The sequence below is a fragment of the Jaculus jaculus genome, chromosome 6 (genome assembly GCF_020740685.1).
Source record: "Jaculus jaculus isolate mJacJac1 chromosome 6, mJacJac1.mat.Y.cur, whole genome shotgun sequence".
In the NCBI taxonomy this organism is placed as follows: Eukaryota; Metazoa; Chordata; class Mammalia; order Rodentia; family Dipodidae; genus Jaculus; species Jaculus jaculus.
Window position 1 is genome coordinate 155,717,566 of NC_059107.1, and position 16,712 is coordinate 155,734,277.

The window sequence follows — 16,712 nt, forward strand, 5'->3', positions numbered from 1 at the left end:
TCTTGCCTACAGAGTCTAACGACCTGAGTTTGAGTTCCCAGTGAGACATAAAGCCAGATGTACAAAGTGTCACATGCATCTGGAGTTTGTTTGCAGTGATGGAAGACTCTGGTGTGCCCATTCTCTCTCTCCATCTGTCTCTCTTCTATCTCTCTCTGCTTGCAAATAAATAAATAAAAATAGCCAGGCATGGTGGCGCACACCTTTAATTCCAGCACTTGGGAGGCTGAGGTAGGAGTGTCGCCATGAGTTCAAGGCCACCCTGAGACTACATAGTGAATTCCAGGTCAGCCTGGGCCAGAGTGAGACCCTACCTCAAAAAACCAAAATAAATAAATAAAAATTTAAAAAAATAACTACATACCTACATAAATACAGAAAGGAAGGAAGGTGCTAAGTGGAAAATTGGTGAAAATAAACCACCACTAACATATCTACATCTATGACATCACATATAAAAGTGCTCCATGACTTTCTGGGGACATAGGTCAATGGTAAAGAGCATGTACAAGGTCCTGGCTTTCACCCCCTGCCACCCTGAGACTACATAGTGAATTCCAGGTCAGCTTGGGCTAGAGTTACCCAAAACAAAACAAAGGTGAAACAAATGCTCCTATAAATTAATAAGAAAATGAGAGGAAAGATTCTGACATCCTAGTTCCTCACTAGAAACCCAGTGCTCTGGAACATGAAACTATAAGACTATTTTGAGGCACAACCACACAGAGGGGCCATTTTCACTTTTCTGATTAGCTAAAACCAAAAAAGTGTTTCCCAGGCTGAAGAGATGGCTCAGTGGCTAAGGCGCTTGCCTACAAAACCTAATGGCCAGGGTTCAATTCCCCAGCACCTACATAAAGCCAGATGCACAAAGTGACACATGTATCTGGAGTTCATTTGCAGTGGCTTGAGGCCCTGAGTACCCATTCCCTTTCTCTTTCTCTCTCTCTGTGCTTGCAAAATAAATAAATATTTTTTTGGGGTGGGCATGGTGGCATGTGTCTGTAATTCCAACACATGGGAAGCAGAGGTAGGAGGATCACCATGAGTTTGAGACCAGCCTAAGACTACATAATGCCAGGTCAGCCTGGGCTAAAATGAGACACTACCTTGCAAAACAAAACAAAACCAAAAAAGGTGGTTCCCATACCACTGTAAGAGTGCAGACACGCCATATGTCATGCACTGTGGACGGTCAGCAGCACACGCAGTCTACATCCCCGGGCTTCCATGGTTGCTCTCCATCTTGGACCGTGAGACAAAAGGCCTGGGGTCTGGAGCCCTTCACTAGCCAGGAAGCCATACACTAGGCAGGGCCAAAACATGCCATGTGCAGATCACAGGAGGACTCTAACAACATGTCTCTGACACACTCACAATGCTACACAGAGCTCCCAGTGGAGGAGGAACGAAGCTGATGAGCAGAGCACCCCATCTTGTGGAGGCGAACTCCCACGCAGGTGCGGGGAAATGGGTGACAATGGTGATATTTATCTAGTTATTATTTAGGGACAGGGTCTCACTATTCAGAGCAGGCTGGCCTCACTCACGATCCTGCCTTGGCCTCCCGAGTGCTGGGATTACAGGCGTGCACCACCACACGTGGCATGGTGGTCTTTGAACTGCAAGGGCCAGGTTGCAGAGAGATGACAGATGGTGATCTAAAACTAAAAGTCTGGGGGGGATGGAGAGATGGCTTAGCAGTTAAGGCACTTGCCTGTAAAGCCTAGGGACTCATGTTTGATTTCTCTCCAGGTTCCTCATTCATAAACCAGGCTTGCAAAGGTGATGCAAGTGCAAGGTCGCACATGCACACTAGATGGCGCAAGCACCCGGAGTTTGATTGCAGTGGTTGAGGCCTTGATGTGCCATTCTCTCTCTCTCTCTCTTTAAAAAAAATAATACATGGGCTGGGGAAATGGCTTAGCAGTTAAGACACTTGCCTGCAAAGCCTAAGGACCCTGGCTCAATTCCCCAGAACCCACATAAGCCAGATGTACAAGGGGCACATGCATCAGGAGTTCATTTGCAGTGGCTAGAGGCCCTGGCATGCCCATTATCTCCCTCACCCTCTTTCCCTGTCAAATAAAATAAAAAAAACATCAAACTTGATGAAGAGAGATCTCAAGCACAAAAAGGTAACATTTCAGGATAGGTAAAATAGTTATAAATCCCAAAGCACCAAACAATATGGCAGCTAAACACAGGAAGCAAAACCATTAGAGTTCCAGTTTGCGCAGCCAAGTGTAGTGGCGCACGCCTTTAACCCCAGCATTCAGACGGCAGAGGCAGGTGACTTGCTGTGATTTTGAAACCAGCCTAGAACTACAGAGGGGGTTCTAGGTCAGTCTGGCCTAGGCTGAAACCCTACCTTGAAAAAAAAAATAAAATAAAACATAGAATTGCAGTTTGAGAAAATCTGACTGGGTCTATCAGATAACACAAAGCAAGAGCATCGAGGACTTAAATAAGATGACAAAATTAATGGGCCATAATATTATTAAATGTGTGAATGGTGACTATACTCACTCAGGGATTTCTTTTAAAAGATGAATGGTTCACACATGACTGAATAAATGCATGACTCGGTGAATGAATGGATGCAAAACAAAATCGTGAATGAATGAGCGGGCGATGATATAAATACAGAAACAAACAGATACATGGATGGAGAGGGCCACAAAAGAAATTTCCAGGCAGACGAAGGAAGGGAGGCAAAGGAGTTCCTGCGTTAAGGCCGTGGCCCCGTTGCCCCTCAGCCCCACTCACCCGGCCGAAGAACTGCAGGAAGGTGTTGGAGAGCAGCAGGTGCTTCTCGGCCAGGAAGCGGTAGCGGCGCTTCTCCTCCAGCTCGGCCGCTCGCTGGCTCTCGGACACGAAGGCCTGCATCTGCGCGTGGAGCCGGTTCACGCTCTCCTGGGGGAAAGGAGGCTCGGGCTGGGGGCCTCGCCCTGACCTTTGGGCTCCAGCCACTTCTCCCAGGGCCTCCCCTGAGCATCCAGAGCGTTCCATCTTTGGAGCCTGCTCCCTCCCAGGTATCCTGGCCCTTGGGAGTCTGGATCCTGTGCCCCTGTGGCCTGGCAGCTTGTCCCAGGCAGGGCTGGTAGATTTAGGCCATTGTTCTGGGACCCGGGAAAGGGGCACGCAGAGGTGGGTGTAGGGAGGTTGGTGTGTGAGACTATGAATGGATAGATTGATGACCCCCTACTTGGGAGGGGAGGCGGTGAAGAGAGAGAACGTGAGGGGCCAGAGGAGGAGAGCTGGGAATAAGCCGAGGCTAACCCATGAGTTTGAGCCCCCGAGACTGAGGATGGGAGCTGGGGCCTGGCCTTGGCTGGGGCCCAGGCAGTGGGTTACCCCTTCGCTAGTTCAGGAGCAGCAGAGCCAACGGCCTGAGGGAGGGGCAAGGGGAAGAGTGCTGAGGGTGACCCTGGCAGCCATCACTGCCCAGGTCACAGGGCCTGGCTGACCTTTCCAACTGGGCTCACCATGGCCGGGCTGGAGCTCACGAGGGCATCAGGGGTTCCCGCTGAGCCCACGCACCCGTCCCCCGCCCTCATACCTTCATCTCCCGCACGTTCTTGTCCCTCTTGCGCTCCATGCGCCACAGCTCAGACATGCACTTGTCCAGGTTGGCGGCTCGGTGGCGGTACTCCATCTCGTAGTGCTGGCGGCTGTCCTGGGGTGAGGCAGAGAGACCCCGGGGGACCCCCCCCCACATCGAAGAGGTCAAGGCTCTGAGCACTGCACAGGGAACCCCGAGGTGGGTATTTGTGTGTAACCCAGGCCTGGTTGACGTCCAGTGCTGGCCAATGGGGGGAGGAGAGTCTGGCCTACGACGAGCTGGGCACGGAGCGACCTCACTCACTTTGATGAACTGCATGTCCAGCTTGGTGTTCTTCTCCATGTGCTGAAGCAGGTCCCCATGGAAGGTCTGCACCTGGGTGGAGTGCAGAGTGGGGTGCTCAATGTGGCTAGCATTTGCCCCTTCCGATAGAGCGCACTGTCCGCCATGCTCCTCACATACCAGCTCCTGCCCGCTTGTTAGAGAAATGGAAGTAACTAGAACACGTGGCTGGAGGGAGGGGTCGTGGTTAGCCAAGCCATTCTTTCTAGTTCCTTCCTCGGGACCCCTTGCACAATGCATCAAAGGTCAAAGGCTCTGTGTGTGTCATTCCCTCTGCTTCAAGTTTCCTGCTTGTCCTCAAATGCTACTTTTCTGGCCCTCTCCTGAGAAGCCTTCCTGCCTCCCAGGCAGAATCTGTGTGCAACTTCGTTTCTTTCTGGAATACTCATACATTCGTTTATTCTTTGTGCATTCTCCCAGACGTCAGGGAGAATTTACTGCCAGGTCCCTTGGAGCTGCTGTGGGCAGAAGGACGCACAGCCTTCGATGTTCTCTGTAGCCTGGACAGAGCCCCGTCCAGCAAAAGAACCCAGAACTACGGAGGCCTGCCACTGCGGAGGACAGCAGGGGCTCCCTCACAATCGGAAGACATCTGAGTCCCCCGGAGGCCAGAGAAAGCCACTGGGCTCCGGCTTAAACGAGATGCTTCCAGCCGGGCCTGGTGGCACACACCTTTAATCCCAGCACTTGGGAGGCAGAGGTAGGAGGATCACCATGTGTTGGAGGGCAGCCTGAGACTCCATAGTGAATTCCAGGTCAGCCTGGGCCAGAGTAAAACCCTACCTCGAAAAGCCAAAAAAGAAAAGAAAAGAAAAGAAAAGAAAAGAAAAGAAAAGAAAAGAAAAGAAAAGAAAAGAAAAGAAAAGAAAAGAAAAGAAAAGAAAAGAAAAGAAAGAAAGAAACAGAGAGAGAGAGAGAGAGAGAGATGCTTCCTAGCTTTTGCTTGGCCTACAATTTGCTCATAATTTTAGACGAGTTGCTATCCCATTCTGGGCCTCAGTTTCCCCATCTGTGAAAGGAAAAGCTTGGCCTGGTGCTCACTCAGAACCTGATGAGCTCTAACGCTGCAAGCTGGGCAGGCACCCGGCGGCACATCCCTGGCTCCCTCCAACAGCTTTCCTCAGATGCCTGCGTCTGAGGGGTCGGATCAGAGGCTCCCCAGCGACACTATCCCTGGGTGCAGCTGCCTGGGAAACAGGAGCACCCCTCAGACATGCCCATCTCGGCCAGCCCCTCGGTCCTTTCTCCTTTCCCACATCCTTCCCTTTCCTCTGTGGGAATCTGGGTCCATCCTTCCTGTGGGGCTAAGGAGCTGCCTAGAAAAGGAATGCTGGTAATCTCCCGTGTGTAGGGAAAATCAGCACATTATGACATTCCTAACGTTTTCTCCATTCATTGTTCTCAAATCCTTGGTAATAGCTGCTCTGCCAGGGAGCATAGGGCTCCTCCTTTGCACTGGCCAAGCCCTGAAAAGCTGAGCTACAGCTGCCAGCCTGTGGCTGGGGGGTTGGCACACAGAAAAAAAGTGCCTTGCGGGCAGGCATGCTTATAGAAACAACAGACACAAGGTACATCATTTTGGAACTCGGGGCGCTGTTTCTGTGAGTGCAGCAGGTGGGAGGTCATGGCACTACTAGGTAGGAGGAAACCTCACAGTGCTGTCTCCTTGCTTGTCCTACCCTCCTCCTGTCTCTGCTTTCCCACCAAAGTGACAGGCTAAGATTCCTGTGCAAACACACCCTTGTGTTTCTGACACCCCCACCTTCTACACAATTGCCCCTTATGAACCACGGGGTTTCAGAGGAGCAGGCAGCGGAGAAAGAGCCTCACACCAGGCCACTCCAGCCCGAGCGTGTAAAGATGGCTGAATGGTAGGTACACACACAGAGGGCCTTGAACCTCACAGAAGGACACACACAGGTTAAACACGCAAAACCAGCAGAACGGACAAGCTCGGGCATTTCAATTGTGGCACAGTCTGCTGCTCTACAGAGAATATGAAGACCAACAGAGACTGTTAACAGTGGGCATGAGAACTGTCACAGCTGGCCCTGAGAGGCTGGGCATAAAAAGTTTTTTTTTTTTTTTAATTTTTTTTAAATTTATTTGAAAGCGACAGACACAGAGAGAAAGACAGATAGAGGGAGAGAGAGAATGGGCGCGCCAGGGCCTCCAGCCTCTGCAAATGAACTCCAGATGCGTGCGCCCCCTTGTGCATCTGGCTAACGTGGGACCTGGGGAACCGAGCCTCGAACCGGGGTCCTTAGGCTTCACAGGCAAGCGCTTAACCACTAAGCCATCTCTCCAGCCCCATAAAAAGTTTTTTAAATGCCCTTAAAGTACAGTCTAAAGGGCTGTAGCTTCAGCTAGCTAGGGTTGGAGAGATGGGTTAGTGGTTAAGGTGCTTGCCTGAGAAGCCTAAGGACCCATGTTCGACTCTCCAGGTCCCATGTAAGCCAGATGCACAAGGTCGCACATGCGCACAAGGTGGCCCACACAATTGGAGTTCGACTGCAGTGGCTTGAGGCCTTGGCACACCAATTCTCTTTTTCACACACTTACTTTTTCTCACATTAAAAAAAAAAAAAAGCCAGAGGCAGGCATGGTGGCACACGCCTTTAATCCCAGCACTCGGGAGGCAGAGGTAGGAGGATCATCAGGAGTTCGAGGCCACCCTGAGAATGCAGAGTGAATTCCAGGTCAGCCTGACCTAGAGTGAAACCCTACCTTGAAACTCCCTCTCCCCCCAAAAAAGTCAGTCTGTTGGGCTTATTTTAAAAAAATTATTTGGGCTGGAGGATAAGCAGTTAAGGCACTCTCCTGAAAAGCCAAAGGATCCAGGTTTGATTCCCCAATACCCACATTTGCCAGGTGCACAAGGTGGCGCATGCATCTGGAGTTTGTTTACAGTGGCTAAAGGCCCTGGTGTACCCATTCTTTCTCTCTCTCTCTCTATCTGCCTTTTTTTCTCTCTCTCTCAAATGAATAAGATAAATTTTAAAAATGATTTATTTGCAAGCAGAGAGAGATAGAAGAGAGACAGAGAGAATGGGTACAGCAGGGCCTCCAACCACTGCACATGAACTCCAGATGCATGTGCCACCTTGTGCACCTGGCTTTACACGGGTACTGGGGACTCAAACCTGGGTCGTTAGGCTCTGTAAGCAAGTGCCTTAACCGTGGAGCCATCTCTTCAGCCCAGGAAATCTCTTGAGAGAACAGTTTCTATGAGCTGACCCCAGATCCTCTTCTCCTGAGCGCTCTCCAGCCAAGGACACTCCAAGAACAGCATTTCTCCAAATCCCCACTGACTCCACGTTGCTGAATTCCACGTTAGTTTCCAGTTTCGGACCTGCTGGTGTCATTCCACACTGCGGACCTTCCCTTCTCCTCTAACACCTTCCTTTGGCTAGAGTCTTCCTCTTCTGGTCCCTTAGGACTGACTCACGTGCCACCTGCGAGTCCTCTTCTCTCCCGCCCCTGCTGAGCTTCCAGCCCCAACGCTGCTGACTCCCGGTCCAGACCTCTCCTCCTCACACTGACTTTCCTTGGACTCCTCTTTAAAAATCACAGTGGAGGGGTGGAGAGATGGCTTAGTGATTCAGGCGCTTGCCTGAAAATCCTAAGAACTTCTTTTGGAATTCTCCAGATCCCGCGTATAGCCAGAGGCAACAGTGACGCAAGCATGCAATGCCACGCAGGTCCGCAAGGGGGTGCAAGCGTCTGGAGTTCGTTCACAGGCTGAAAGGCCTTGGAGCACCCATTGTCTCTCTCTCAAAAGAATAAAATAAAAACAAAAGGCATAGTGGAGCTGGAGACATGGCTCAGTGGTTAAAGGCACTTACTTGCAAAGTCTGATGACCCAGGTTTGATTCCCCAGCACCCTTGTAAAGCTAGATGCCAGCCAGGCCCGGTGGCACGCCCCTTTAATCCCAGCACTCAGGAGGCAGAGGAAGCAGGATCACTGAGTTCAAGGCCAATTTGAGACTACATAGTGGATACCAGGTCAGCCTGGGCTATAGGGAGACCCTACCTCAAAAAAAAAAGAAAGAAAAGAAAAAAGAAAAGGCATAGCAGGTAATCATGACCCAGGCTGAAGCCTGGGTGCATCCTTGACTTCCGGCTTCACACTTGATCTTGGCCCATCAGAAAAGCTCTGACGATCCTTCCTTCAGCACCACCCACTATACTTCCCCACCTTCCCTGGACACTACCTCCCCACTGAGGATTTGCAGTCGCCCCCTGCTGGCCTTCCACCTCTGCTTCTGTCCTACGTCCTTGGAAATTTTTTCTTAGTACGGAGCCAGACTCCTGCTAGTTTATAAGACAAACATTGAACAATCGGGGCTTTGGTTTTGAGACAGGGTCTCAATATGTAGCAGAGGCTGGCATTGAACTTGAGGGCCTCCTGCCTCAGCCTCAGCATGTCAGGATTATAGGCCCAGCTGAACAATGAGCAAATGGGCAATGAAATTGACAATGCCATTTATAATGATTACGAATACCTAGGAATAAATCTAAAGATGTGCTAGACTGAAGATGACAGAACATTGCCGAGAAAAATAAATGGAGAGACATACCACATTCATGGTGACCAGAGAGTCATTGTCCAATGAAACCTCTGTCAGAACTCCAGCAGGCTTTCTTGAAGAAACTGACAAGCTGATTCCATAATATTTATGAAGAAATATAGAAGGGTTTTTTTTGAGACACAGTGTAGCCCAGGATGGCCTTGAACTCACTATGTACCCAAGGATGACTTTGAACTTCTGCTCTTTCAGGTTCCACCTCCCTAGTACATGGGATTTCAGGTATGCACTACCCACCCAGTTTATGCAGCGCTGGGGCTCGAACCCAGGGCTTTCTGTATGCTAGGCAAGCACTCTACCCACTGAGACCCATCCCCAGCCCAGAGGATTTTTAACAGGAAAAACAGTTTTGAAAGAGAACAAGGTTCTTAGACTACTTGATTTCAGTACTTACTTTCTATCAGCCACAGTAAGTACAGTGTGGTACTAGATGAGGACAGACAGACAGACAGACACATCAGTGGAACATAGTGAAGAGCCCAGAAGAAGACCCACATATACATGACAAAACAATTTCCAACCAAGATACTAAATTGACTAATTGGTAAATGAATTTTTTTTCAATATTCTATTTTTATTACTCATTTGCGTGAAAGGCAGATAGAAAGAGAATGGGCATACCAGGGCATCCAGCCATTGGAAATGAATTCCAGATACATGTGTCACTTTATGCATCTGTCTTACATGGGTACTGGGGAATTGAAGCTGGGTTCTTAGGCTTCGCAGGCAAAGTTCCTTACCACTAAGCCATCTCTCCAGCCCAAGGATTCTTTTTTTTTCTCAAGGTAGGGTCTCACTCTAGGCCAGGCTGACCTGGAATTCACTATGTAGTCTCAGGTTGGCCTTGAACTCATGGCAATCCTCCTACCTCTGCTTCCCAAGTGCTGAGATTAAAGGTGTGTACCACCATGCCAGGTTACATGGGAAAAATATTAATCATGACTGTACAAAAAAAAATCATGACTGTACACAAAAAAAAATATGAAGTGGCAAGTGAGAAATTGCAGAAGACACTAAAAAGTAGAGAAACATCCCTTGTTCCTGGATTGGAAGAATCAATATTGTGAAAATGGCAATCTTACCAAAAGCAATCTACACATTTAATGCAATCCCTATCAAAATTCCAAGGGCATTCTTCATGGAAATAGAAAAAACAATCCAAAAATTAATTTGGAATCACAAAAAACCTCGGATATCTAAAATAATACTGAGCAACAAAAATAAGGCTGGTGGTATCACCATACCAGATTTTAACCTATACTACAGAGCCACAGTAACAAAAACAGCATGGTACTGGCACAAAAACAGACATGTAGATCAGTGGAACAGAATAGAGGACCCAGACGTAAGCCCAGGTAGCTATAGCCACCTCATATCCAATAAAAATGCCAAAAATACTCATTGAAGAAAAGACAGCCTCTTCAGCAAATGATGTTGGGAAAACTGGATATATATCTGCAGAAGGATGAAAATAGATTCTTCTCTCTCTCCATGCACAAGAATTAAGTCCAAATGGATTAAATACCTTACCATCAGACCTGAAACTCTGAAACTGCTAGAGGAAAAATAGGGGAAACCCTTCAACATATTGGTCTTGGCAAAGACTTTCTGAATACAACCCCAATTGCTCAGGCAATAAAACCACAGATTAATCACTGGGACGTCATGAAATTATAAAGATTTTGCACTGCAAAGGACACAGTGAAAAAAGCAAAGAGGCAACCTACAGAATGGGAAAAAATCTTCGCCAGCTATATATCTGATAGAGGATTAATATCTAGGATATACAAAGAACTCAAAAAGTTAAATAATAAGGACTCAAACAAGCCAATCAAAAAATGGGCTATGGAGCTAAATAGAGCATTCTCAAAGGAAGAAATACGAATGGCATATAAGCATCTAAAAAAATGTTCTATGTCACTAGTCATCAGGGAAATGCAGATTAAAACTACATTGAGATTCCATCTCACTCCTGTCAGATTGGCCACCATCATGAAAACAAATGATCATAAATGTTGGTGGGAATGTGGAAAAAGAGGAACCCTTCTACACTGCTGGTGGGAATGCAATCTGGTCCAGCCATTGTGGAAATCAGTGTGGAGGGTCCTAAAACAGCTAAAGATTGATCTACCATATGACCCAGCTATAGCACTCCTAGACATATATCCGAAGGACTCATCTCATTTCCTTAGAAGTACATGCTCAACCATGTTTATTGCTGCTCAATTTATAATAGCTGGGAAATGGAACCAGCCTAGATGTCCCTCAACTGATGAGTGGATAATGAAGATGTGGCACATTTATACAATGAAGTTCTACTCAGCGGTAAAGAAAGATGAAGTTATGAAATTTGCAGAAAAATGGATGGATCTGGAAAGGATTATACTAAGTGAGGTAACCCAGGCTCAGAAAGCCAAGCGCCACATGTTCTCCCTCATATGTGGATCCTAGCTACAGATGATTGGGCTTCTACATGAGAAGGAAAATACTTAGTAGCAGAGGCCAGTAAGTTGAAAAGGAGATATAAAGAGAAGAGAAAGGAAGGGAGGAGGGTACTTAATAGGTTGGCATTGTATATATGTAAGTAGAATGATTGAGATGGGGAGGTAATATGATGGAGAATGGAATGTCAAAGGGGAAAGTGTGGGGTGGGGAGGGAGGGTATTACCATGGGATTTTTTTTTTTATAATCATGGAAAATGTGAATAAAAATTAAATTAAAAAAATATGAAGTGGATCATAGAAATAGATGTAAATCTCAAAAGATAGCATTTCTTGAAGAAAACAGTGGACCATCTTTGCCACAAGGAAAAATTTCCTGGATAAAACATACATATGAACTATTTACAAAATTTTTAAATTTCTGTTCATCAAAGACAGGCACTACTAAGAAAAAGATTAAACAGCTGGTTATGGTGACACATACCTGTAATCCCACATGCATTTGGGAGGCTGAGACAGGAATACTGATGTGAGTTCAAGGTCAGCCTGAGCTATATAGTAAAACTTTGTCTCAAATATGAGAGAGAAGGGGGAATGGAAAGGAAGGGAAGGGAAGGGAAGGGAAGGGAAGGGAAGGGAAGGGAAGGGAAGGGAAGGGAAGGGAAGGGAAGGGAAGGGAAGGGAAGGGGAGAAGAGAGGACTGGCAAGCTACATATTAGGAAGAATATTCATCCACTTAATCTGGCAATATCTTTTGTTTTGTTTTATTTTTCAAAGTAGGGTCTCACTCTAGCCAGGCAGATCTGGAATTCACTATGTAGTCTCAGGCTGGCCTCAAACTCATGGCAATCCTCCCTCCTCCCAAGTGCTGTGATTAAAGCCACACATCACCACACCCAGCGTATCTTTCTTTTTTAATATTTATTTATTTATTTGTTTGAGAAAGAGAGAGAGAAGAGCCATACCAGGGCCTCCTGCCATTCACTGCAAATGAATTCCAGACATATGTGCCACTTTGTTTATATTACTTTATGTGGGTACTGGGAGACTGAACCCCGGCCATGCAAGTGCCTTGAATTGTTGAGCCATCTTTCCAGCCCAGGACTCCTATAAGTAGGAACGGTGGCTCATGCCTCTAATCCTAGCACTGGGAGGCTGAGGCAGGAGAATCGCTGGCTCCCTAGTACTGGGATTAAAGCACAAGTGGCTGGCCAGGACTGCATCGTGAGACCCTGGGTCTAAAATTAAAACAAACAGGGGCTCAGAAGATGGCTCAGAAGTTCACAGTAGTTGCTTATAAGCCTGACAACCCATGTTTGGTTCCCGGCACCCATAAAGCCAGATGCAGGGAGGTGCCCGTGTTTTCAAAGTTGACGCATTGGCTACAGCAATGGGAGATGGAGCCAGGGGAATCCAGAAGTTCGTGGGCCAGCTACAGTGGCACATGTGATGTGGCAAAAACATGTTTACAGACTTCCGGTTAAAATTGTGGTGTAAGAACCATGCCAAAGCAGTGTAGGGGAGAAAAAGCCAAAAGTAAACCCAGAAAAATACTCTCTTCTACTAAAAAGTGAGGAGTAGAAGAAAATATCAACTGCAGCAGAGCAGTAGGAGAAGCATCTGGAGTCCACAGAAGCGGCTCCAGCAGCGACAGACCCAGGTCCACAGGGCCACAGCTACCAGGTTTGGCCTGAGCCGCAGAAAAAGCCAGGTGAGGGGATTTTCCACTCACACCAGAGCTCCTCGCAAACTCAAGAAACATGAAAGGTGCTGGAGAGATGGCTTAGCGGTTAAGCGCTTGCCTATGAAGCCTAAGGACCCTGGTTGGAGGCTTGACTCCTCAGGACCTACATTAGCCAGCTGCACAAGGGGACATGTGCGTCTGGAGTTTGTTTGCAGTGGCTGGAGGCCCTGGTGTGCCCATTCTCTCTCTGTCTCTATCTGCCTCTTTCTCTCTGTCTGTCTGTTGCTCTCAAATAAACAAATAAAATAAATCAAAATATAGAAAGAAACATGAAAGAAGGATGGCGGGGAAGAATGGAGGAGTGGAAAAACTTCAGCCACCATCCACAGCCTCCCCTCCCCTCCCACCAGCTCAAGCACCAATAAGCACCAGTGACCTGGGGAAGGGAGCTCACCTACACAGCACCTGACACAGGTGATCAGAGCAGCGACCCAGCCAGACTACCTGAGCCCACAGTGCAACAAAGGGATCCAAGCAGGAGCCCACCATAACTGAGACCAAAACCATCCCAAAAGGTAACGGGGATCACACCAGGTCAGTGCCCACCAAATAAGCCCGGTATATAGGCCTGAACAGAAAGTGCTAATTGCACCTCCCATATCAGGATAAATTATATGTTAAATCTGATGGATGGTGGGATTTGTCATTCTTAAATAGGCTGTATTTTGGGCTTGTTATTTGTTGCTTCTTGATTTATAGTGGCTTTGTTTCCTCTTCTGTCATTTGTTAGGAAAGAGTCTCATTTGGTCTCAAGCTGACTTGGTACCCTCAACAGACCAGAATTTTAGCCTCCTAGCTGACAGGATTAAGGGTTTGGGGGCAACACGCATCCCAAGGGACTGTAACTTTGTTAGAGGATCTGATTGTCTTAATACCTACTCTTGCACAAATACTCTGTGCCGTTTTTCATTGAATGTGTACATTGTTTAATTAAATTTTAGAATCGGTCTGTATTTTCCTCCACTCAGTCTACTTGAATACTCTCACAGCAGGCAAACCCAACATCAAGGGTCACTTTTGTAGATACTCTGAGAGTCATAAGAGCCACACCTAGCACCTTAAGCTCCTACCCTGGAGATATGTAACATCAGATTGATTGACACATCTAGTAATACTACAGATAATTAGAAAATCCAAGCATTAAATTAACCCAAGATGCAAAAATATATACATTATAACACAAGAAACACAAAAAAATCAAGACAATATAAATCCACCAAAAGTATTAATGCATCAGAAATGACCTCCAGTGAGGCTGACTTAGAGGAAATGCCTGAGAAAGATTTCAAAACAATGATTATAAATATGTTCAAAGAAATCAAGGAGGAAATCAAAGAAATGAAAGAAGACACAGGAAACCAATTTAATGAAATAAGGAGGTCAATACAAGACATTAATAAGGAAATAGAAATAATAAAGAAAAGCCAGTCATAATTACTAGCAATGAAGAACACAGTTAATGAAATAAAAAAAAAACTCTGTAGAAAGCTGGGCATGGTGGCGCATGCCTTTAATCCCAGCACTTGGGAGGCAGAGGTAGGAGGATCGCTGTGAGTTCGAGGCCACCCTGAGACTACATAGTGAATCCAGGTCAGCCTGGGCTAAAGTGAGACCCTACCTCAATGTCCCCCCCCAAAAAAAAAACTCTGTAGAAAAACTCACCAGTAGAATGAATGAAGGAGAGGACACAATATCTAAGCTAGAAGACCAGGTGGCAGATCTAATACAGTCCAACAAAGAGAAAGATAAGCTAATAGGAAAATATGAGTGGGAATCTCAAGGTATTTGGTATACTATGAAAAGATCAAACATAAGAATTCAGGGTATAGTAGGAGGAGCAGAATTTCACTCCAAAGGCATAGTAGGCATTTTCAGCAAAATCATAGAAGAAAACTTCCCCCAAATTGGGAATGAGATGCCAATGAAGATACAGGAATCCTTTAGAACACCAAAAAGACAAAACCTGGAAAGAACTTCTCCTCGCCATATTATAATTAAACCACTAAACATATAAACCAAAGAAAATATATTGAAAGAAGTTAGATAGAAAACTCAAGTTACATACAAAGGCAAGCCCATTAGGATCACAATAGATTACTCAACACAAACTTTCAAAGCCAGAAGGACTTGCAATGATGTATTCCAAGTTCTGAAAGATAACAACTGTCAACCAAGGTTACTTTATCCTGCAAAGCTATCCACTCAAACAGATGGAAAAATAAGGATATTCCACAACCAAATCAGGCTAAAGGAATATTTGAAGACAAAGCCAGCTCTACAGAAAAATACTTGAAAGGATCCTCCATGCTGAAGAGAAAGAAAAACACACATAAGGAACCTGAAAAAAAATAAACCATACTCAAATACTAGTTAATACAAGAAATCAAAGGTAAAACCAGAAGAACTATAAAATAAGAAAACTGGCAAAAATAAATACATACCTTTCAATAATAACTCTTAATATCAGCAGCCTCAATATCCCAACCAAAAGACATAGGTTTGCAGACTGGATTAAAAAGCAGGATTCTTCAATTTTGTTGCCTCCAAGAAACTCATCTTTCTACAAAGGATGGACACTATCTTAGGGTGAAAGGTTGGAAAACAGTAAATGGGCCTAGAAAACAAGCAGGGGTTGCTATCCTGATATCTGACAAAGTAGACTTCACTCCAGTGTTAGTCAAGAAAGATAAGGAAGGTCACTTTATGTTGATTAAATGCACACTCCAACAGGAGGACATTACAATCCTAAACATATATGCAACTAACATGGGGGCTCCCAACTTCATCAAACAAACACTATTAGAACTAAGGTCACAGATAACACCAAACACAATGGTAGTGGGTGACTTTAACATTCCACTCTCATCAATTACAGGTCATCCTGGCAAAAAAATAAACAGAGAGTCATCTGGACTAAATAAGGTCATAGAACAAATGGACCTAACAGATATATACAGGACATTTCGTCCAAATGCTGCAAAATACACATTCTTTTCAGCAGCACATGGAACATTCTCTAAAATAGACCATATATTAGGACACAAAGCAAATCTAAACAAATACAGGAAAATTGAAATAATTCCTTGCACTCTATCTGATCACAATAGGATCAAACTACAAATCAATAGCAAGAAAAGCTATAGAGCATACACAAAATCATGGAAACTAAACAATACACTACTAAATCATGAATGGGTCAATGAGGAAATCAAAAAATTCATAGAGTCATGGGAATACAACATACTAAAACCTTTGGCACATAATGAAGGGAGTCCTAAAGAGGGAAATCTATAGCTCTAAGTGCCTATATTGAGAAGTTAGAAAGGTCTCAAGTAAATGACCTAATGCTTCACCTTAAAGCTTGGAAAAAGAAGAACAAGGCAAACCGAAATTCAGTAGACAGGAAGAAATAATAAAGATTAGGGCAGAAATTAATGAAATAGAAACAAACAAACAAAAAAATCCAAAGAATCAATGAAACAAAGAGTTGGTTCTTTGAAAGGATAAACAAGATTGAAAACCTTTAGCAATTCTCACCAAAAAAAAAGACAGAAGAGACACAAATTAATAAAATTACAGATGAAAAAGGCAACATCACAACAGATACCAGAGAAATTAAAAAAATCATAGGACATAAGAACATATACTCCACTAAGTTTGAAAATCTGAATGAAATGGATGATTTCCTTGATTTATATTACCTACCTAAATTAAATCAAGATAAGACTAACCATTTAAATAGACCTATAACAAGTATGGATATCCAAGCAGTTATTGAAAATCTCCCAACTAAAAAAAGTCCAGGCCCAGATGGATTCACTGGTGAATTTTACCAGACCTTCAGGGAAGAACTAATACCATTGCTTCTTAAACTTTTCCATAAAATATGAAAAGAAGGAATCCTGAAGCTAGCATCACCCTGATACAAAAACCAGGCAAAGATAGAAAGAAAGAAAGAAAGAAAGAAAGAAAGAAAGAAAGAAAGAAAGAAAGAAAGAAGGAAAACTACAGACAAATCTCTCTCATGAAC

The 16,712-nt window shown here is 45.2% G+C and overlaps 1 protein-coding gene across 1 annotated transcript in view; it reads right to left on the reverse strand.

The window, feature by feature from the left end:
• Positions 1-16,712, reverse strand: part of Baiap2l2 (BAR/IMD domain containing adaptor protein 2 like 2) — a 35,890-nt gene that overhangs the window by 8,059 nt on the left and 11,119 nt on the right. Inside the window, exons 5-7 of the mRNA XM_045153028.1 lie at positions 3,869-3,940; positions 3,563-3,679; positions 2,770-2,916 (exon numbers count right to left, since the gene is read on the reverse strand). Coding sequence (XP_045008963.1) covers positions 2,770-2,916; positions 3,563-3,679; positions 3,869-3,940 — 336 coding nt within the window. The remainder of the gene's footprint in view (positions 1-2,769; positions 2,917-3,562; positions 3,680-3,868; positions 3,941-16,712) is intronic.